At 53.6% G+C, this 21,696-nt stretch overlaps 1 protein-coding gene across 2 annotated transcripts in view; it reads right to left on the bottom strand.

Annotated features, from left to right (window-relative positions):
* Positions 1-1,104: 1,104 nt before the first annotated feature.
* Positions 1,105-21,696, bottom strand: part of SRGAP3 (SLIT-ROBO Rho GTPase activating protein 3) — an 83,669-nt gene continuing 63,077 nt past the window's right edge. Inside the window, exons 11-22 of one of the 2 annotated variants that reach the window (XM_050313090.1) lie at positions 20,344-20,371; positions 17,951-18,053; positions 16,056-16,116; positions 15,581-15,658; positions 14,422-14,556; positions 11,379-11,484; positions 10,665-10,892; positions 9,713-9,792; positions 7,781-7,961; positions 7,062-7,211; positions 6,268-6,595; positions 1,105-5,361 (exon numbers count right to left, since the gene is read on the bottom strand). In XM_050313090.1, coding sequence (XP_050169047.1) covers positions 4,945-5,361; positions 6,268-6,595; positions 7,062-7,211; positions 7,781-7,961; positions 9,713-9,792; positions 10,665-10,892; positions 11,379-11,484; positions 14,422-14,556; positions 15,581-15,658; positions 16,056-16,116; positions 17,951-18,053; positions 20,344-20,371 — 1,895 coding nt within the window. In that variant the 3' untranslated portion in view covers positions 1,105-4,944. Of the gene's footprint in view, positions 5,362-6,267; positions 6,596-7,061; positions 7,212-7,780; positions 7,962-9,712; positions 9,793-10,664; positions 10,893-11,378; positions 11,485-14,421; positions 14,557-15,580; positions 15,659-16,055; positions 16,117-16,784; positions 16,816-17,950; positions 18,054-20,343; positions 20,372-21,696 lie in introns of both variants that reach the window. The other variant, XM_050313091.1, reaches the window with a different exon arrangement.

Below are 21,696 nucleotides of genomic sequence, written 5' to 3'. Positions count from 1 at the left end.
AGGATGAACAGCTTCACATGAGCCTGGATTACGAGTACTGGAGAACAGGGACTTTTATTTGGAAATCAGTTGTCAATTTACTGATAACAGTGACATTTACTCTCAGGTATTGCTGTGGGGACCTTCCCAACCCAGAGGGAGCCCAGCAGAGAGTGATTTGGATGCAGGACAGACCCTTGATTGACTCAGCAGTGCAGGTGCATCAGGAAAGGTGTTAAGTGTTGCTTTACTGTATCTGGTGATAACCTGGGTTACAGCTGCAGCAGAGCCTGGCTGAGGGATGACTGGTGTGGTGACCAGGCAGTGACCACAGGGGCTGGTAGGGCTGGGCAGGTCTGTGCCACTTGGGCACCTCCATGGCAGGACACCAGACACGCTGGGGGGCTGAGCCGAGCAAGGAGCGGGCTGCATGGACAATGTCCTGTGCTCCCGTGGTTCTCACGTCACTGACCTGGCTTTAGCTGGTTCTATAAAATCCAAGGTGGGCTGTCCCAAGGGCTGCAGTGCCCACTGGGGACCAGCTGCCACCAAGCCCCTCAGTTCTTCCCTTTGGGAGGTCATTGCTCTTGTCCCATTTGGCAGTGAGCACTAAATTGCCTTTAATTTCACTTTTACATCTGCTTTTGTCTGACATCACTTGTGCACTGCGGGCACGGTCCTCTTCCCGGACCTCAGTGTGATGTGTTCCCAGTGTGCAGGGCAGGGGGTTCCCCACGGGGGGGACATCTTGGCTGGCACAGACCAGCACAGGTCTGGCCATGCTGATGGCAACAGGCAAATTCTCACCCCTCGGAGGTGGGTTTTCTACTGGTCTACGTCCCTCTTCTCTGCGTTTACGCCACAGGCCCAGGGCTGAGAAGAAAGAGCCCATCTGTGCTCTGGGTGGCCCATCCAAACATATGCAGCAGGACACACACAGTCAGCTGCTGAGCACCCATGGGCATGGGGAGCAGCTGCAGGGATCTGCAGAGATGTGGTCACTGGCAACACAGCTGCCCACCGGCACGGGAGGGGCTGTGGGCTGTGGCACATGCCTCTGGCCACCACCTCCAGCCAGGGCTGTGGGATGAGGGCTGGGCAAGAGGCATAAAATCACAGACAGCATTTTTGAGAAAAGTTAAGCAGTTTATTCAACGGGATGAGTCCACACCCAACCAGTGGCTTCATCTACATGGCATCACCAGCACACACAAGGACCCACTCAGACACTCTAGCTGACGGCATCTCACCATACAGTACAGAGACAACACCGGGGAGGAGGAGGAGGACCGGTACAAGGGGCAGCAGCCAGCAGTTCCCCACGGCTGCCCGGCGTAACCAACCCCGTCCCCACCACACCTCACGGCCCAGCCACGCGAAGCACATCAGGCTCGGGACATCTACTGCCGCCCCTGAGAACCACAACACCGCTAGGGAAATGACACACCCAGGGTTACAGAAACGACCTACCAGGGGACTTCAGCCTAAGGAACAAAGTGCACTGTCATCTCCACCCCGGGGACCGCGCGCATCGCTGAGGCTCTGTACGGGGAAGGGGCTGCTGCGGTACCGTCACGCTCGGTCAGCACCATCCCAGGCCATGCCGGGCCCTGGCGAGGGCCAAACTGCCCTGGCACCACAGGATGGACGGGGCAGAGCTGGGGGAACCGGGCTGAGATCAGCGCTCGCTCTGCACAGCAGAGGAACAGCCGCCCCCCCTCAGGGCTGGGGGTCCCGGGGGCTGCGCGGCCCCTCGCCCGCGGTGCTGCGGGGGGCAGGAGCACACTGCACCCTGCTCCCGGCCCGGGGCTCTCACAGAAACTCTGTGAGGCCCACGCACAGTCTGTGCCCTCGGGGAGGCACCGAGGGTCAGGGTTGGTTACTCCCAAACCGTGACCAGGTTCCAGTTATGATGCTCCTACAATGTACGTGGTTCAATTCTGTGCCAAGTTCGCTTACAGAAAAATACATTTCTTCCCTTAAATTTACAGTAGTTAAAACTACACTTGGAATACTGTATTACAAAGGGGGAGTTTATTCTCCAACAAAAAGTCTTTGTTCCCTTTTCATTAAACAGAAAAATGGAAGGACTTTAAAAGCAATCGCCTCCAGCACAACACAACTGCCCAGACAAACCCATGTGTGTACAGCTCCCAGGCCTGAACTCCAACCATTTGTTCTGGTGCTCAAAAAGGCACTTAAAGATAAGAAAACAATTGTATTAAAAATCCACAACAAAACAAAACAAAGGAAAATGAAAGGCAATAATTTAATAGAAAGACACCGGAACTTGTACCGTATCTCCAAAAGTAAGAAGGGAGGAAATAAAACCCCTATGAACATGGGTTTGCTCTCAAGTCATCTTGGAAATAATATTAAAAAAAAGGAAACTGGCAAAGTGAACGTTCTCCAGGAACTAAACGGAAATAAAAATAATAATTACTGGCAACAGACACAGCGCTCATGCCAAACGGGTCCTTCCCTTCCCAGCACATGGCCGTGAGCAGCCCGGCCTGGTGGAACATCTGCTGCCACTGCCCTGGGCCGGGCCGGGGGCTGCACCAGGAAAGGGGGATGATGGAGAAATAAACACCAACATGAACCAACTGTGGTCGTTACAAATGCCAAGGACGTTCACAGACAAGCACACACACACCGTAGTCCCTGCCGATGGGACAGGAGGGACATGGGCAGAGCTGCTCCCCATGGGCTCTGCGACGGGCGCCGGCGGCTTTGCTTCCCTTCAGGGTTACTAGTATTATTACTGGGTTTATTTTTACATCGAGCTACCTACTAAGTGCAAAGATTTGGTGAGTGGCATCGGTTTTTATCTAATCTTAGCCTATTTTTGTACAGTTTACAGGTTAACAGTTACTTTCCAGCAACTAAGCAAGTACGGCAATATATACAGGGCTGGCAGAGCAGGGGGTGAGGGGACACGCGCTGGGCACGGGACAGGCACCGGCCGGTCCAGCCGGGTCTGTGATACTGGGTCTGTGACGCCGGCACCGTGCCCGGAGCGTGGAGGTGCAGGCATGGAGGGACAGATACGGAGGTTCAGGGGTGGAGGTATGGATATGGAAGTGCAGGCATGGAGGAGGAGGTTCAGGGGTGGAGGTATGGATATGGAAGTGCAGGCATGGAGGAGGAGGTTCAGGGGTGGAGGTATGGATAGGGAAGTGCAGGCATGGAGGAGGAGGTTCAGGGGTGGAGGTATGGATAGGGAAGTGCAGGCATGGAGGAGGAGGTTCAGGGGTGGAGGTAGGGATATGGAAGTGCAGGCATGGAGGAGGAGCAGGTGGAGAGGGGCACATATGGAGGTGCAGGCGGACTCACATGAGGGTGAGCTCCCAGGCTCAGACATGAGCCCTGGCAGGACCACTGGGCTCCACTGCCCTGACCGGTGCCTCTACCACCTTCTGGAAGTCAGGCTGCTCCTCCTGCAGAGCTGGGGTCCGCAGTGGTGCTGGAGCGGTGAGGAAGGTGAAGGGGGGACAAAGCACAGGCCCGGGCAGGGGCAGGTGGCTGCTGAGTGAGGCAGGAGGGTTTGCGGGCGTCTTTGCCCAGGCACAGACAAAGCAGCAGGGTCAGAGAGAGTGGGGAGGAAGGATGAACATTAAGGAGCCATTAGTACATGACCATGGGGAAGTGCCAAATCAAACCATGGGACATTGCATGGAAATCTGTACAAGGAAAAGCTGCAGGAGAAGCACAGAGCGTCTTGGATTCAGCGCTTAGAGCAGAGCCTGGATTATCAGACAGGACCATGCAATCCCCAGCTTTCTGCATATTTTTTCTCTGGGTAAAACAAAATGTAGATTCCTTTGCATAACTCAAACAGTTGTATTATATGGTACAGTACAGAAAGTGCAAAGTATCACCCATCAGATTGGTTCTGCATCTGACACGGTCAAATATGGCTCATGCTTCTCATGCAGGATCACGCACTCTGAACCGAGACCCCCTGTGCCGTTGGGCAGCTTCACACCGAGGAATATGGTGGTGCCAAACCTCCTCACTGCTTACGCCCAACTGTCGAGAGACCATTGGGTTGTCTTCTTATTAATTGAAAAAAAAAAAAAAAAAGAAAAAGAAAAGTGTGCGGGGAAAGGGAGATGAAGTATCTCCAAACTGTGTAAGTTAGTCCACACTTTACCACAGGTTTGTCACTAGTCCTTGTTCATTCTGAAACCTTCCAGAAAAGCAGCATTCCATGGCCCCAGTGCAGCACAGCATCCTCCTCCTGTGTGAAGGTGATGGTGCACACCTCGCTCTGTCCACACTCACGGCACTCAGCTCACTCTGTCCCTGCTGCCTGGGGCATCACAGGCACACAAAGATGTCTCAGGATTCAGGACTGAACAGACTCCAGCAGGCTGGACACACACCATCATTTATGGATTTCCAGCTCTTCTCTACAACCCAGCAGTGAACGGACCCCACTGTATCCCCATCCCTTTTTTTTAAATGCCAAGAGGTGCAGAAACTAAATTCCAGGATGGCCTTGTATTGCTCGACGCATGGCTGCTGCGGTGTGGGCCCCCACCCATGCACAGTCTGGGAAACCCAGCCCAACCCACCATCTCCAGAGAGGACATTTCAGAGCCAGTTTCTGAGGTAAATCTACTGTTTTAAAAAGTCACTGAATTCTGTACATTTTGTTCTTAATATACTCCTACAGAGAGCATGTGTTCTCCAGTGCTGACACGCAGACCTGCTGTCTCCTCCTGCTATAGGACTGCAAGCTCGGGAAGTGTTTCTGCATGGATAGGGTGTGTGCACACATATGTACATACACACACACACGTATGTACAGCACCAGGCCCAGGCTACGCTGTTCCCTTTTGGAGAGGCTCCCCCAGCAGGGCTCTGAGCCCCAGCTCGGCCCAGCGAGGCTTTGCCGTGTCCGGCCCCGCTCCCGCCACCTGGGCCGCGGCTCTCCCGCTGTGGTCCCCGCGCCCCAGCCTACATGGTGCCCGATTTATCTGCCGAGCTGCTGGGGAAGAGCTTCTCGGTGGGGGTGACGGCAGGGCTGCCCACCCCCGAGCTGCTGCTGCTGCTGGAGCGGTGCTGCACCACGGGCCGCACCGGCCGCATGGGCGGCGGCCGCAGCTGCGCCCCGGCCAGCCGGGCCGACAGCGCCGGCTTGAAGGTGGTCATCATCTCCGTGGTGGAGCTGCTGCTGCGCCGCATGGCCGCGTCGGGGTCCCGGATCAGGATGGTGTGCAGGGGGCTGGCTGGCTCCGAGTTGGCGGCGCCCATTGGGGGGTTCTTCATGGGCTCCAGCGTGTCCAGGACCACGTCAGGGGCCTGCTTGGCCGTGTTCTGCCTCTCCAGCTCCCGCAGCTCGTTCAGTGCCGTGCTCATGGTCTTCTCGATGTCCTGTGAATGCCAAAGGGATGTCAGCGCTGTGCTACAGCATGACCCGCTCTCCTCCAGCTTCCCAACAGCTGTCCGCTCCACCTGGGCATCATCCACCATCCCACAGCTGCTATTCCTGCTGGAGGTGACATGAACCAAACTGCTGGGACTGGGGGCACTGAACAGCCTGCCCACAGGTTTCCAGCCCCCAAGCCCCATGCCAGCCCAATCACAGCTGCTCAGACACAATGGGAGGGACTGTGCCTGATCAAGGTGGTCTCTGAAGTGCTAGAGAATTCCACAGCCAGTTCTTCGAAAGATCCATTCTCTGGGATGTGAACATGTTCAGAATAACCTGAATGATTCCTATATGGGTACTCCCGCCAGCGGCAGAGAGAGGGACCTGGAGCTACATTGGGGTCACAAGAATTAAAGGAGCCCCACGGATCCAGTGGCCTAACGTGACACCAACGGCACCACATGGCTGGAGACACCGCACGGGGATCAGACTCACATTCTGAGGTCACAGCAACAAACAGCCAATACAAAACTGCGGCACCTTTCCCCAAACAGTGATCATCGGTCCAGTCAAACTGATTCAGCAAATCCAGTTTCCTCCCTAAGCTCCTTATGTAGCACCCAGTGAGATAAAGCATTTCCCTCCCTGCAGAGGCAGGAGCTGCCAGTGCCCTTTCGGTGGTGGATCCAGCATTTCTGCCTACTGTTGGGCAGACATCAGGATTGTAAAGGAGCAGTATCTTCCATTACACCAAAAGATACAAGTGGGCAGCAAACAAGCTGCTGGCTGCTCATTTTAACCTTTACACCATGGCAGCACCATAGCTCTGAGTGCCTGAGGTGGAGGGGCTCTGAGCACTCCCCAGTGACCTCCCCTTTAGTCTCTCGGTCCCTTCCCAACACTCTTACCTCAGCAAGAGCTTCTGCTTCCAGAGATTTCTGATCCCCGAGGCTGCTGTGCCGAGTGGACCCACAGGTCGATCTCAGGGGGTGGCCATCAGCCAGGGCCTTCCTGTCTGGAAAATTGATGCTGCCCGCGCTGCCAAACGTCGCCATCCTGCGCTTCTCGGGACTGTCGATCCTGCCCCTGTTGAGGGGGATCTTGTGGGGGCTGCTGGGGCAGGCTGCTGCTCGAGGAGGGGTGTCTATGCCGGGCCCCATCCCTCGGGGTGGGCTGTGGGTGTCGCCCCCGCTGCGGCGCCGAGGGATGGCTGCGCCGTCAGACCTCAACCTCACCCTGCAAAGAATCCGGCACAGCGGGTCACTATCCATCAGCCCCACCACGGCTGGCTATGGGCTGCAACCGCTCAGCTCTGAGTTCAGCTCAGAACAAACTCCAGCCTTTCAGCTCCAGAAGACTCAGGCAAGAGGGAAGACAGACATTTAAGCCAGTACCAAGGAAGTGACAGCACTGAATCACAGAATCCCAGAATGTTTTTGGCTGGGACCTTAAGGATTATCTTGTTCTAACCCCCTACCATGGGCAGGGACACCTTCCACTGGACCAGGTTGCTCAGAGCTCCATTGCACCCTCTGTACATGTTAAATCCCCATTATCAATGCATGTGAAACCTCCTCCACGCTCATATTATCCAGCAGTGCTTACTGGACCCTTCCCTTCCATCCTGCCCTCCCCCACACACTGACTGTCCCCACATGCAATGGTGACCAACTCCACGCTCACGGGAAATGAGTTTCCCTACCTGCCCATCACTCCCCCGAAGCCATAGTCCATGATGTGATCCGTTGGGGACTGGATGTCGTTCTTGGAGGAAGCTTTATCATCAAGCAGTGGCCCACTGCTCGCCTCGCTGTCTGCCTTCTGGCTCAGGCTGTCAGAGAACGCATCATCCCTGGGGAAAGGAGACCCCATCAGTGACAGGGCTGTGTCCCTGCAGAGAGCCAGGGCCCAGCTGCCACACGGACCCGAACATCCCCATCCAGCAGTCCAGACTTGGGTAACAAAGGGCTGGACCAAGGCCATCACTTCACTGGGAGCTCGGAAACAGCTCCCATGCTGTCCCCACATCTTCTGTTCTGTGGCTGCCACTGTAATGACTCCAGGTACAGTCCTTGTAAGAGAAGCAGCACCGGCAAAGGGCCCTGGGATCTGCTCACAGGCCAGGCGGGCACTGAACAATCCAGGCCAGCACTCACAAGGGAAAGGCCAGTGGTAAGCCTGGGTCACACCACTTTGGGGAGTCAGTGAGAGCTGGGGTCCAGGCACACTGAGATACAGTGTTTAATGCTTGACTTTATCAGCCTCAAAGAAACAATCAGAGCCAATACATGGAGATGTGAACAGGCTCAGATTTCTCACTGAAGTCATTAAACCTCATAAAATTATTTTAGGTGGCTGAAGTGGAGCTTGTGTAGGTACATGATTTTAACACCCTGGATCAACCCTTACCACTTTACTCACATGTCTTGCACCACGATGTACTGGTGGGGGATGAGCCCATCCACCCCGTTGTGTCTTCCTTCCCACCAGTCTTCTGATGCCCGATGGTACAGCAGGAGTGAGGCCCCTTTCTTGAAGGAGAGCTCCCGTGGAGATCGTCCAATGTAGTCAAACTTGGCTATAGCTTCAATCTGCTCCACCTCTGCACAGGAGAGAGGCACAGCGAGAGAACAGCTTAGCTCAGCCCTCATGAGGGAAGATAAACCCTAGAGAGACATCTCAGCAGAGCAGCAGTGTTGCTGCTGCCCAGCATTCCCAGAGCATCTCATACTGAGCACAAACCTTCTTATTTTCAGACTGATCAATTCTTACTGTTGTTCCAGCCTTCCTGGGGTCTCTCACAGACTCACAAACTACCAGCAGTTACAAACATCTACAACCAGACGGGGGAGCAGTTGGAATCTCCCTGTGTGCATCTGGCATCCTCACCTGCACTCCAATTTTCTGCCTTTGGTTACAGAACCCCATTATCCACCAGCCTGGGATCTTGTCAAGCTGTGTCAGATGCTGTCCGATCAAACCCTGCTTACCTTCTCTTTCTTTCCTTATCCTGGAGACAGTTTGGTTTGAATTATTGATGAGCAACTAATGCCCCTCTGGGGATCCCCATGGAAACGATGATAGCGGCTCCAGCCACACAGCTGCTCTGCACCCATCTGCAGCACGGCCTGACTGCTTCCCCCTTTTCCTAGTGCCACCCCAGCCACCCCTGCCACTGTCAGAGCCAGCCAGCAAGTGTTAACATGCCTTGATGACCTAAGACACCCAATCATTTTAATCCCCACCTGGAGACTGGCAGACAGGTGATGACAAAGCCAAACAGGGCAAACCTGCCCAGTTCCTCCCGATCTGCCACGTTCTCATTGAAAACCTTTCTCATTGAAACTTGCTCTGCCCCATAACTGACCATGGGCTCAGCAGCTGTCAGGGTGTGACCCGATGCAAACTCACACAGAGCAGGGGACACCAGAGGAGGACACAAGAGATGCTGTCCCAGACCTCTGCCCGTTCCAGCCCCACCCAGGACAGGCCAGGCCGCTTCAGCAGACTCATCTTCCCCACCTTGAGCAATCCCCACACGAGGGCAGTGTCTGGGAGCACCACAGAGGCATCAGTGGGAATGTTCTGGAGGAGACAGAGCTGGAAGGCAGCCAGGAGGGCTCCCAAAGCCCTGACAGAACACTGGGCTCCAGCAGGGAGTGTGTGCAGGGCAAGGGGAAGAGGGAATATGTAAATTCATAAAATAAAGCTGCTTCTCTACTCTACGCTTGACCCACAGTTAATCACCCAGAAACCCCAACTGGAGCTATTAACATGGCCACCCAAGTGTGAAATTGGCTGCACAGCAGCTCCCTCACCTTCCTCTGCCAGGCCTGTCCGCTCCTGCCTGGAGCCAAGAGCAGGTCCTGAGCAGCCTGGCCCCATGTGCCCTTCCCTGTGTCAGGGGTCACACAGCCCCATGGGCCCTGCCCTGTGCCATTCCCTGCTCCCGTGGCCCCACCAGCCAGGTGAGCCCTTCCTCCTGCCTGCAGCCCTCTGAAGGCAGATGTGCTCTGCCAGGGCAGGACACAGCTGAGGCAGCAGAAGCTCTCAGGAGGCAGAAGGTGCTCAGCTCCCCAGTGCCCTTCCAACACAGGAAGCCCTGCCATGGAACAGAGCCATAGGGCTGGGCATTCCTTGCCCCACAGCAGTGCCAGCAGGTTCCCCCAGACTGGTGCCTCTGGGATGTGGGAAGCGCTGCCTCCTGCTCCGGCACCACGGCCTGGAGCGCAGACGCTCCGTGCCCCACTCTGCCAGCACTCAGCCCATCCTGTCTCCCGGCTCAGTGCACACTCCTCCCCTGCACACGCAGCTCTGCTGCCACAGACCCAGCCCTGCTCACAGCGTGCTCACCATCGTCGCTGGTGTGCGGCTCCGTCCCGTTGTCGTGGTCCGCCTCGTCGATGGTGCCCGGCTCGCTGTGCGGGCTGTCGCTGCAGGGAAACACTCACTGTCACACCACAGAGACCCTGCTCCCAGGCACTCTGCACACCAAACTTGATGGGGGAAATTTTGGCCTCAGAGATACTCGGAAGTAACATTTTTAGTTTGCATAAGGCCGCAATGGTCACTTTACATCACAGCAGATCTCTGAACTTGCTCTGAGAACACCAAACACCCACACCACAATCTCCAGCCAAGAACGTCACGTTCTATTGCTCTTATGCCTTTACTTGTATGTGGCAAAACAAACACGAAGTGACACCAAGCTAAATGTCCCATTTGCTCACTCACAGCGAGCTTTAGCACTTTATCAACTGCTGCACCAGGAAGGATGGTGGCAGGTGACCAGAGTCAGGGAAGCTGAGGTCCCAGAAATGTATAAAACTTGCACATAGTTCAAGTGTGTTATCAATCCTGCTTTGTTAAAGCCAGACCTCAATGTGAGATTAGAATTCCAGCAAAAAAGGGAACTGGAAGGTTCAGGTTAACCTGGGGCTGAGGGATTTCGTCCAACCAGCAGATTATGATGGAACTATGTGTCTTTACTCAAAATTTCCAGCCTAGGATTTTTTTTTGATAAAATGGACCTAAAATTCTGATTTGCTCTGAATACACTTCTGTGGATCCAGAGCTGAAAGAATCTTCCATCAATATTAGTATTTATACTGGAAAGAGTTTCTCCTGAAATTTTTACTGAAGTTTGTAATGCTGAGTCAGCATGAGAAAAAGGAATATTTGGTTAAACTGCCTGTTTTAACTGATAATATTAAATCAAATGAGTAGGGACTGCTTGGCTCGGTGTGCAAGAGCCTCTTGACCTGATGGAAGTGTTTATACCCAAGAACCCTGCAGAGAACCTTACCAGTACTCCTCTCCTCCAGTCATGCACTTCTCATAGACGGGCCCTTCCAGCTCTCGGTGGCTGGGGAAGATTCCCTCGTGGTGAATGATGATGGTTTTGATGACCTCATTGACGTGGGCCTGGCAAGACACCGGATCCTGCCCGTCGGGAATGTGCATCAGCGTGGGCCCGAAGCAGATGGCCAGGTTGTAGGGATCCATCATGTTCTCATCGCTGTACTGCGACAAGCTGCAGGCACACGGCGAGGGAGCTGCCGTGACAGCGTCCCCATCCACCAGAGCACCACCACCAACCCCACTGCCCAGGGAGGCACCAACCCCACTGCCCAGGGAGGCACCAACCCCACTGCCCAGGGAGGCACCAACCCCACTGCCCAGGGAGGCACCAACCCCACTGCCCAGGGAGGCACCAACCCCACTGCCCAGGGAGGCACCAACCCCACTGCCCAGGGAGGCACCAACCCCACTGCCCAGGGAGGCACCAACCCCACTGCCCAGGGAGGCACCAACCCCACTGCCCAGGGAGGCACCAACCCCACTGCCCAGGGAGGCACCAGCACTGGGCTGTCCCCCTGCCCCGAGCACACAGGGCTGGGGAAGAACCAAATACAACTCCCCACAGCAGCACCAGAAAGGACTTGTGCACCAAAGACAGGGAAACCCTGACAAAAGGGAGGGCAAGGAAAAGCTCGCTGAAAGAGGAAGACAGACTCACTGGTTAAGGAAAGCAAAGAGGTATCTCATGACCACGATGACAGCCCGAGGCAGAGTGACGACAATCTGCTGGATCTGGTGCACTCTCTCAGCGGGGTTCTCCATTTCTGGAACACATGAATAGAAAGCACATTCCTAAAAACCTTCTCAGGACCAGACAGCATGGCACCAGAGGGACTTGTTCCAGATCCAGTGGCCCACTAAGTGAGAAAAATAACACTCTGTCTTCAGACATGATCCACAGGTTTGGCATTCAGGTACAAGCAGAGAATGGGGCACAGTGCTCCTCCACAGGGGAATTCATACATTCAGGTTCAGTAGAAACAGCAAATCAAGACATTTCCATGGGTTTATTTTTAAAATAAGTGTTTATGCATTATTTAGTTCATTCCTCAACAACTCCTCTGTTCCTCAAAAGCCTGAGTCAATGTGACATTGGAAATGGAGCACTTCTTGATTTTCTAGGGCAGATTTTTAAATGAGGGTTTTATTCATCTTACTCTTCTGGATTATGCATTGGGTCCTTCTGAGCCCTTCCACTCCTGTCTCCCACTGCTCTCAATAGGAATTAGAAATTCCTAGGAAATAGATGAACTGAACCGGTGCTGAGTCAACACTTTTGGATTCACTTCTCTCCACAGGCATGCACAGAGCCCAGAGCTGCTGTCAGAAACCTGCTCCCTTCCTGGGAAGAAGAGCGATCCAGGGCTGTCCTGCCCTGAGCTATCCTGTGTTCTGTGGAGTTAATCCTGCAGCTGCTGTGGCACAGGAAGCAGAGGACAAGCACCAGAGCTTCCTGGAGTGGGTGGATCACACAGAGGTGCTTGTGCTGGCTCAAATTGCCATTTGCTGATCACAATAAAAATCACTGATAACATGTAGCTGGGCTGCCATTCGCTCATAATTCCGAGTAAAATCTGGCTTCAGTTCCAAGATGGAAAGCATTATAATATTTCATTTGGGGAATTTTTCCATTTGAGGAATGGATTTATCCTGCTATTGCCTGCTGGGTTCTCTATTTCTTCAGTTTGGTTTTACTAAAGAGGATGTTAGTTAAAAATACCCCCACCAAATAAATACAAACTAGATGAAACCCTATGGCAACAGGCATGTGTTCTGAAACCCAGAGGAACAAACTCGAGGCACTTGCCTTTCTCAATGAGCAAAACATTTTGACTGGCTGTAATTTGGGAATTAACGGCATAACCATCATCACTCTACACATGGGCACAGCCCTGTGTGGACTCTGCTGACAAAGGGCCTTTTAACCCATTTATTGCCCAGGTGCCTTTGAGGGGCTTCTACATAAACCCTCAGCCCCCCAAGAGCAAAAGGAAGAGTTCTGCACTCTGCTTAGTCTGGACGCTGACTGCACAGCCTGTGTTTAGCACGTCTGTGTGGCACAAAGGCAGCTGCACTTCAGGTCAGATTCCTAATGGGAACAAAGCACTTTAATTCATTGAAAATCTATCCTTAATCAGAAGGTTGCAGGAGTAGCAGGAAAAGAAAGATGAGGAAAAGGAAGATTCTTGCTAAAACGAGAAAATAGAGAGAGAGACAGAGAATACCATCCAGAAAATTAACAGATGCTGTTTGCAACAAAAAGCTCCCAAAAGCTTAATAAATTGTGCAAATTGGCATTAATTAGGGATGGTGCCAAAGCACAAGCCTATCTGCAAGCACACAGGCAATCACATCATCAAGCACAAGTCCTGGCACCAGAGGAGACCTATCCCCTTCTCCTGGGCCTTGTCCCCTGGGAAGGGCAGACAGAACCAGCACCAGCCAGACTGAAAATACCTGTCCAGGGCATGGAACTGATGCAGAACCAGCTTCTTTTGCTTGTCTCACAGGTGTGCTGTGCTGTTTTACACATCAAAACAGCAACAGTGAATTTCCTAAGGCTACTACATAAACCAACTGTTGTTGAGAAACCAGAGTACATTCTTGTCCTGTGGAACAAGCCCATCCCTGCACCAGCCCCCTCCAGATATCATCTGTCTCCCCTGACATCACCAGATCCCCAGCAGTTATGAACATGCACATTCAGAAGGGGGGGAAGGAGTGAGCAGTGAAGCCAAACAAAGGCCTTGAGCATACGTTCCCCAGTCAACGCCCCTGAACCACCCATGTACCAAGACACCCCAACACCAACAACTCCAACACCTCTCCTGTAAAATAAAGTCACCCTGTAGCCAAAGCATGCAGCACCTCCATCACTTCTGAAACATCAGACTCATTCTGCCTCCTTCCTTCCCCCCAGGGGAATAATTTCCACAACTTGCCAATAAATAAATGTCATTGCTACGAGGTACTGAGAGAAGCACACCCCAGCTGGGAGAGCTGATCCTGCAGCAGAGTATGTGCTGAGCTGAGAGGAGATTTCAGGACGAACAAGAAGCAACCAGACTCTCCCTGACATCAGTCCCAAAGCCCCTCAGCTTCTCCCTCTGCTCATCCCAAAGCACTTTCTGGTTTTCTTTGGGACAGCAAATGCATACAGCAAATGTGGAGAACAACCAGGTCTGCAGACTCCAGGGTTGGGGCAGCTCTGCGAATAGCCAAGAGTTCCTGACCCTCGCTGTCTTTAGTGGAAGCCACTGAGCTAAAGCAGCTAAACCCCTGTGGGTCCAGGAGCCATGACTGTGGAGAGGTGACAGGCACAGGAACCATGGTGACCTGTGCAGACCTGAGGCAGCAGGACAGCAGCCACCCCCACGAGGGGTCACACGATTAATGACCCCTCCTGCAACCCTCAGATGTGGATACGGCCTTGCCGCATGTGCAGCCTCCTGACCTAAGCCTGGAGACAGCTCTGGGGAACCTCACGATGTTGGGAAGAATTCAGAAGAGCCATAGCAAGATGTTTCCCCTCTCCCTCCTGCCAGCACTCCCAACACATACTCCTGATGTCTTTTCCTAACAATTCCCTTTGCCCACCTGCAGCCCTTCTCATGGCACAAACCCGTTTGCAAGACTCAGGTGTACCTGCCCCCTGTTCTTACCCACCCTGCTCTCCACAAAGAGCTGTCACAGGTACTTACTTATGGTAGATATCAAATCTTGAAACCTTTCCTTAGGAAAGAGGGGGTTTTCCAGTCCTCGGAAATACAGCTTCAAGACTCCAGCCACTGAGTTAATGTCCCGCTCATTCTGATCATCAGCGAGGGGATCTTCACCTGTCCGGAGAAGAGGTTTTATGTCCAGTATCACTATCAAGCTGGACTAACACAGTAAATGTTTTTTTCCTCACTCAGTGGAACCCCCAGATTTCACAGGGTTCAGAAACCCTCCTTGTGTGCAATGGCAATGCTGAGTGGTTCCTGAAAACCAGTTTAGTGTGGGGATTTCAAACCTTTCCTGAGGATGATGATGCTATTGATCGCCTCCCCTTCAGTTTTCCAGCCCAGTGCAGTTTGCATTTACAGCAGCAGCCCAGAGAGCTGAGCAGGTCTGAAGGACTGTGGATGAGAGCCTGAGGGGACAGGCTTGGCTGGAGGATGCAATTATGCCTCTGGAATAGACCCAATGGTTCTAGACAGCATTATACTGACTTAAACCTATGAAAGGCTTTCAATCCTAAGGGATGTAGATACCAATTCCTCCTAAATTGTGCAAATCCTCCAAATTCAGCCTTTGACAATTCCACCACTGCCTTACCCATTGGCCCAGCCACCTTCACCCTGATCTTTCTGATGCTGCTCAAGGATTAATGGCCACTCTTCCCACCTGGGCTGTCCCTGTTACAGCTCCCCTCCACTCGGGACAGCAGGACTGCTCTGCCCTGCCTCGCCAGCCTGGCACCTCCAGTGTGGGTTTGATTTTCTCAGCAGAATCACTGGTGCCTCCACAGCCAGCACTGCCACCAGGTACAGGTGGGAATGCTGCTCCTTTCCTGACATACTGCTGAGGAGGAAGAAGGATCCCCCAAAGTGTTTTATGGGTCTTGTGTTCTTAATGACTGTGGAAAAGATGCCTGACCTACCCCTACTTCTCATATTCCTTCCCTGGGTGACTGTTTGCTACTGCCAGAGATACAACATTGAGAAACCCAGAAGGGATAAAACCTCCTTGTGTCTCACAGCAGAAAGGGCTTTACCCAGGCTTTACACCATGGCTAATGCCCCCAGCACACACCAACCCCCACCAATGATCCCTGCTTGGACACAGCATCCCGTGTACCTGCACAGCCTGGCTACACACCTCTCTCAAACGAGTTCTTGATGTCGTTGACTTCTACCTGGGAGCCAGGGACTCTGAAGATGCCCTGCTGCTGGAGGCCTGGAAGAGAACAACATTTTAAGAGACATTTTTTTGGAACTGTTGGGCAGCACCTGCTGGTAAAAACAGCAGAACCCAGGAGCTGATGCACTGGAGAGGCTTGGAGCAAGCGGGGACAGTCCTATGTGATTCACTGCTCCTCCAAGCAGGAACCACAGATCAAGGCACTGAAAGGGCTCGTGTCCTGAGCAAACAATTTAACCTGGGTATGTCCTAACAAGACCTAAACATTGGCAAGGCATCCAACACTCATCACAGCCAACGTGACTGGAATTCTAAGCCGAGCCCACGGAGCAGCACTGCAGGCACCCCCAGGCGTCTCTGACAGATCTCACTGCTCACTCAAGTGCTTTGCTCCCAGGCAGGAGGTTTCTGTGGGCGCACTGAGTCAACTCACCGTACAGATTGATGTAGCGGATGCAGCTTTCTACAACAAGTGGAATGGCCTGTCCCGAGTCCTTCAGGAAAGGAAAGGAAAAAAAGGAAAAAATTACTGGTTTATTGCTAACAAAGCACAGGAAAAAGCGTTAAGAGATGGTAAAACCAGAGATTTGAAAATCAGTGCCATGGAGTTTATTAAGAGGACAGGCAAGGAAAGGAGATGTTACAGACATGGAGCCATCAAAGAGCGCTGAGGATACTGTGTGCAGCCAATAACGTACAAAAAAAATTGTCACTAAAGGTGTGTGAAACACTGCTGCTCTCCCTGTCTGGCTCAGACAGGGGACTGCTGCAAGAATCACAGCTGTTCCATCCCAAAGGTGGAATGCTGAGCTGAAATAAAACTTGTGCTATACCTAGCTGATGGAATAAGCTTCCAGTAACAGAACTTACAACAGTATTTTCCACTGAAGGGAAGAGCCATTGTCAGCAGGTGCTAAAAAACCCAACAAGCACCACTGTGCATGGAATGTGCCTGGGTCTGAACCAGCGATGAGTTTTGGCTTTTATTTCAAAGCTCTTTCTCCCCAGGTCCCTCGTGGCAAGGGCTCAAGGGGAACGTGGGCCGTGGCTGACAGCCTGAGTGGAACGTATTTCCCTTTGGGGCTGTGTTTGTTTTTCCAGCAGAGCTCAGTGGCGTCTCTGGGCAATTCCCTCCTCTCACAGACAGGCATCCAGTAAATACCTGATTCCTTGTTCGTGCATTCCTCCTCCCTCTGAGCACACAAAGAAGCAGCAGAGTGAGAAAAAGAAAACAGATTAAGCAGGGATAAGTTCAGTTAGAGGCAAGCGTCTCCTTCGGAGGCCATGAACGCTCAGATGCAACAGCAGCTTAGCAAGGGCCAACCCAGGCCTTTGGTTTGTCTGCCCTCCCTCCCAAACCCTTTGGCACACTGCACCCAGCCTCAGCAACCTGCAGGGACAGCCTCTCGGATTTCCTCCCTCCTTGGACCTGTAGCATTCCCAGGAGCCTGAGGCAAGGCCAGGCAATTTTCTGGGAGAGCTGCCCTACCATAGGGACACCTGGCAGCCCTGGGGGCACATGGGGACCACTGGGCAGCCTGGGAGACACCAGGTAGCCACCCACAGCCCTGCTCCATATGGGGCCATACATCCCAGGGGTTGGGCCATCCCCCGAGGGGTCTCTGATGGCAGGAACACCCCTTGGCTCAGATGGATTTCTAGAGCAGATCATTCCTCCCCCACAGTGCTCAACAGGCTGGGCTTTAATGAGCATTACTTTTTCAAAAACCAGTGTAAGTCAGGAGTAATCATAAGTCCTAAAGGGATTAGCAGCTTTGCCAGCAGGCCTGTACTCCCCACGCTGGGTGCTGTGTTTAGACACTGCCCTGGGGCATGTGGCTGAGCATTCCCTGAGGGAATAAACCAGAGCTGGACAATGCCTGTTAGTCACCTAATCCAACAGTTTGTCGTTAGTGCTTCCTACACTGTTTTCACTACAGCTTTCTCCAGCATAGGGTTAAACACTGCAACTGGAACAGCATCACTGCCTTGGGAAATCCTTCCTGCAGTCGTGCCATCTGATCTTTGCAGGGTGGGTGGGAGCAGGAGGATGAGCAGGACACTCAGCCAGGATTGTCTCGTACTGCACATGGCCATGGCCAGCCCTCACTGCTGCCCTGGCCCAGGGCACACAGGGGACGGCACGGGGAGTGCCCGAGGGGCAAGGGGGGCTATGGAGAGAAATCGTCACCGAGGCAGAGCCGTGCTGGCCACGCCGGCTGGGGGCAGGTTGCCGGAGGGACCCCTGAGGACAGCGAGCAGCCAGGACAGAGAGCCACCGTTCCATTCCCAGCGTTCACAGACACTCCTACTGCAGCCAGCGAGTACCTTAATGAACGTTTCCATATTGCCGTTAAAGAGTTTATGATTATACACTGAGAGAGGCCTAGGTCTCCTCATTTTCTGTGGCTTAGGGGGAAGACATGGGGGCCTGGGAGAAAACGGAACAAAATAAGTCAACATAACACCAACATAAATGCAATGATAGGGTGAAATCTCAAAGGTTATGACTGAGCCTAAGAAATCAAACAGAAAAATCTCTCTGTGAGGACCTGGCATGCGGCTCCACGTGCCCTGCAGCTGCTCACGCTGCTGTGTCCCATCCAACACTGCCCAGTGGGAAACTGAGGCACTGGTGCTCAGCAGGGTTTTAACAGCCGCCTCCTTCCTCCACCAGCTCAGCACTCCCTCAGCCTGAAAAGGCACCAAGAGCAGCTAAGGAGTTCAACTGGTTCCTTGATATATCCAAAACAAACCACAGCTACCCCTGGAAAATGCTGGGGTCTTCCCATTTGTTGCTAAATGAATCTCATTCTTCTCACAGAAGAGGCCAGAGAGAGGACAGTGGGAACACCACCACCTTCCTGTGTCTAACTTCTGTTTGGGAAATCCAAGGATGGGAAACCCCTTCCCCCTTGCTAAGGATCAAGGGGCCTGTCCAGGACAAGGACAGATGCCGAGACCCTGCCTGAGATCCAGTCAGGGTAACAGCCACCACTGCTGGAAATGAGGTCAGGGAAACCTGGGACGGGTTTCAGTGCAGTGCTCAGGGCTTTGGAGGGCTGTTCTCATTAATGCTATTCCCAGTCTGATTCCTTTAGATAATGAGGGGCATTCAGAGCCTTACACCTAGAAAAGGGAGAAGAACACCACCACAAATCCCAAATGGATTTGTGCCCTGCCCTCTGCCCCAGGCTGTAGTGATGTCTGCAGGGGAGAGAACACAACTGTGAACACACACAGAGCTGGGAGCCGGGAGCCCACGTGCAGGAGTTCTCACACTGCACTGCATAGGGCACAGACAATTTACAGAGCTCGAGGCAAAGGTGACAGTTGGGGTCTGCTGGTTCCTTAATCAGACGCCTCTAATTAAGCAACTTGACACTCCTACAGCTTCCAAACACTCCTCTGAGTGGCAGCGGAGGAGCAGAGGTGGCTGCTGCCTGTTGGAGCACCGCACTGGCTCCCTCTGCAGCAGCCCTGCCTTGTGCACCCCACAGGGGCTGTGCCCTCAGCCCCCAGCCACGTCTGCACACCCCCGGGCTGTGCCCTCAGCCCCCCAGCCACGTCTGCACACCCCCGGGCTGTGCCTTTAGCCCCCAGCCACGTCTGCACACCCCCGGGCTGTGCCCTCAGCCCCCAGCCACGTCTGCACACCCCCGGGCTGTGCCTCTAGCCCCCGCACGCCCCAGGCTGTGCCTCAGCCCCCAGCCACGTCTGCACACCCCCGGCACCCCTGGCTCTGGGGCAGCGCTGGCAGCGAGGGGCTGATCCAACAGCGACCTGGAACACGGCCAGGGGCAGCTCCTCAGAGTGCTCCACAGGGACACACTGCACAGCCCCCACTCTCTGAAGGTCCCTCTTGTCCTGACAGACCCTCTCTGTCCTGACAGACCCTCTCTGTCCTGATGCCCTGATGCCAGTGGGCCTGGCATCAGCAGCACAAGGAGCCTCCTTCCTGCCTGGCAAGGCAGTCCAGGCTGCACCATCTGTTCCACCATTCCTAACAGGGAATGGGGCTTTTTTTGTTTGTATTGTAGATTTTATTAAACACTGAAACAAGGTTGGAACAAGCTCACATGGAGAGAGGCTGTGCATGTTCTGGGGAGTTGTCTGGAGGTTTTGCTGACCTGCGTCTTGCTGTCAGAACACCAGTACACCCCTAGCAAGCCACTGGAGCTTTGTGGAGATGTTTCATGAACTAGACATGGATCAAAGCCTCCTTCCTGTCACATACACCCCAGCACTATCTCCTGCTGTAGAGGGATGAAGTCTGCGATACAGGCACGCTCTGCACTCCCAGGCAAAGCAGCCAGAGCTGAGAGAGGCTTTTAGGGACATATCCAAGTCCTCAAACCAAGGAGTGGGTGGACACCCTTGTGTCGCTCTGTCTGAACACAACCTGATCTCAGCTACGCTCCAGGGCACCGCACTGTGCTGACATGGCATGTCCAGGCACATCAGAGCAAGCCAGCCAGAAACCACACTGCAGCAGAGCTGAGGTCCTGCCCGTCACCCCCTCATCCAGGCGCTCCAGGCCATGCAGCTGGGAAGCAGGATGTGGGGCATGGGGACCACCAGCCTGCCAGCACAGGTGGCTGCAGGTGGAAACTGAACCCCACCAAGCTGCACCAGTAGCAAAGCAAACCCCCATTCCCACAGCCCCCACCTGCCAGTGCCAGCCCTCCCCAGGAGCAGATGAAGGGGAAGAAAGTGCTCACCTGGTTGTTCCGCACTCGGCCCTTTCACCTGTAAGAAACACAAGTTCCCATCATCCCTCCACATCAGCCACCAGGGAAAGACCAGAACAGCACAGCTGAGCAGGTGCTCACACCCTCACTGCTGGCTCCTACACCCCGAGGAACCGAGGCAGTGTAGGAAGCCCAAGGTAATGGTTTCTGACAGAAAGCAGCTGAATCTGGGGAGAGGAGGTGCCCTGTGCTATACAAGCCCCCATCACTAAAAGACAGATTAGAAATCCAAGAGGGGGAGAGGGGCTGCAGTTCCCACAGACATCACCGGTTCCTTTGCCATGTGAAGCCCACCCTGGCCATACCCAGCTGCACTACAGGCCCACAGCACGGGCTCTGGGACAGCTGCAGTGACGGGCTGAGTGCCAGCAGGAACGGGGCAGCCTGAGAAGGGCTGCAGCCCCAGGGAGCCCATGGAGATCACCCCACTCAATGAGGGCCACGAGCAGCACCTGAAGGCAGCAGAGTATTCGGCTCCCCAGTTTCTCCTGGGAGATGACAGCCCATCAATCACCTTTGGGCAGACTCTGTCCTGGCTCTCAATATTCCCATTCCCTCCGTGTATTTTTAGTATTTGGATCTCATATAAATGCCAGGAGATCCCTGCTGATTAGATCTGTTCAATTTTTGCAGTATTTGTCAACCCACTGAAAAAAACCAAACTGATTTCACATGCTGTTTGTGCCTGTCTCCCAGGGCCAGGAAAGCTGAGTTATACTTCCTTTGCTAAGACACATAAAAGGAAGCATTTGGCTGCACATGCCTCCTTCCTGCTCTCCCTTGGCACCTGCAGAAAGCAAGCTGGCAGCCAATTCCTCACTGAAACAGCAAACAACTCCACATGAGTGGTTTGCAAATCCAGACTCCTTCCTAACAAGAATCAGCTCACACTGAAACGCAGCATTTGGTATTTCTGGGCTAAATATTTGCTGAATGCCTACAGAGCAAAACAATCCCATGGCCTGGGAGAAGCTCAGAAAGCTTCATGTGAGGATCTTCAACAGCTGCTTCTGCACAGCTCTACTGAACGAAATGCCTGGCCCTGCATCTCCCTCCTGAGCACAGCAGCAAGTGGCTCGGGGTGAGAGACCAGGATGGCAACAAATGAACCTCCCCCAGACTCCTCACTTCTTGCCCCAGTCCACAGGAGCCTGAGCACTGTATCCCAGCCCTGGAGCATCCCCTGTGCTCAGTCTGTGCCTGACTGGGCTCTGTGTTCACTGAGGGGAACACACCACAGGATCTAATTAGAAGGTGGATTTTAAGGTTAAATAAATTTGGCAAACACATTTGGCAAAACAGCTGACAAAAATCTATTATTTA

The sequence above is a fragment of the Myiozetetes cayanensis genome, unplaced genomic scaffold, assembly GCF_022539395.1.
Source record: "Myiozetetes cayanensis isolate MyiCay16 unplaced genomic scaffold, myiCay2020 scf18, whole genome shotgun sequence".
NCBI lineage: Eukaryota > Metazoa > Chordata > Aves > Passeriformes > Tyrannidae > Myiozetetes > Myiozetetes cayanensis.
This window is presented reverse-complemented; position numbering and strand designations above follow the sequence as displayed.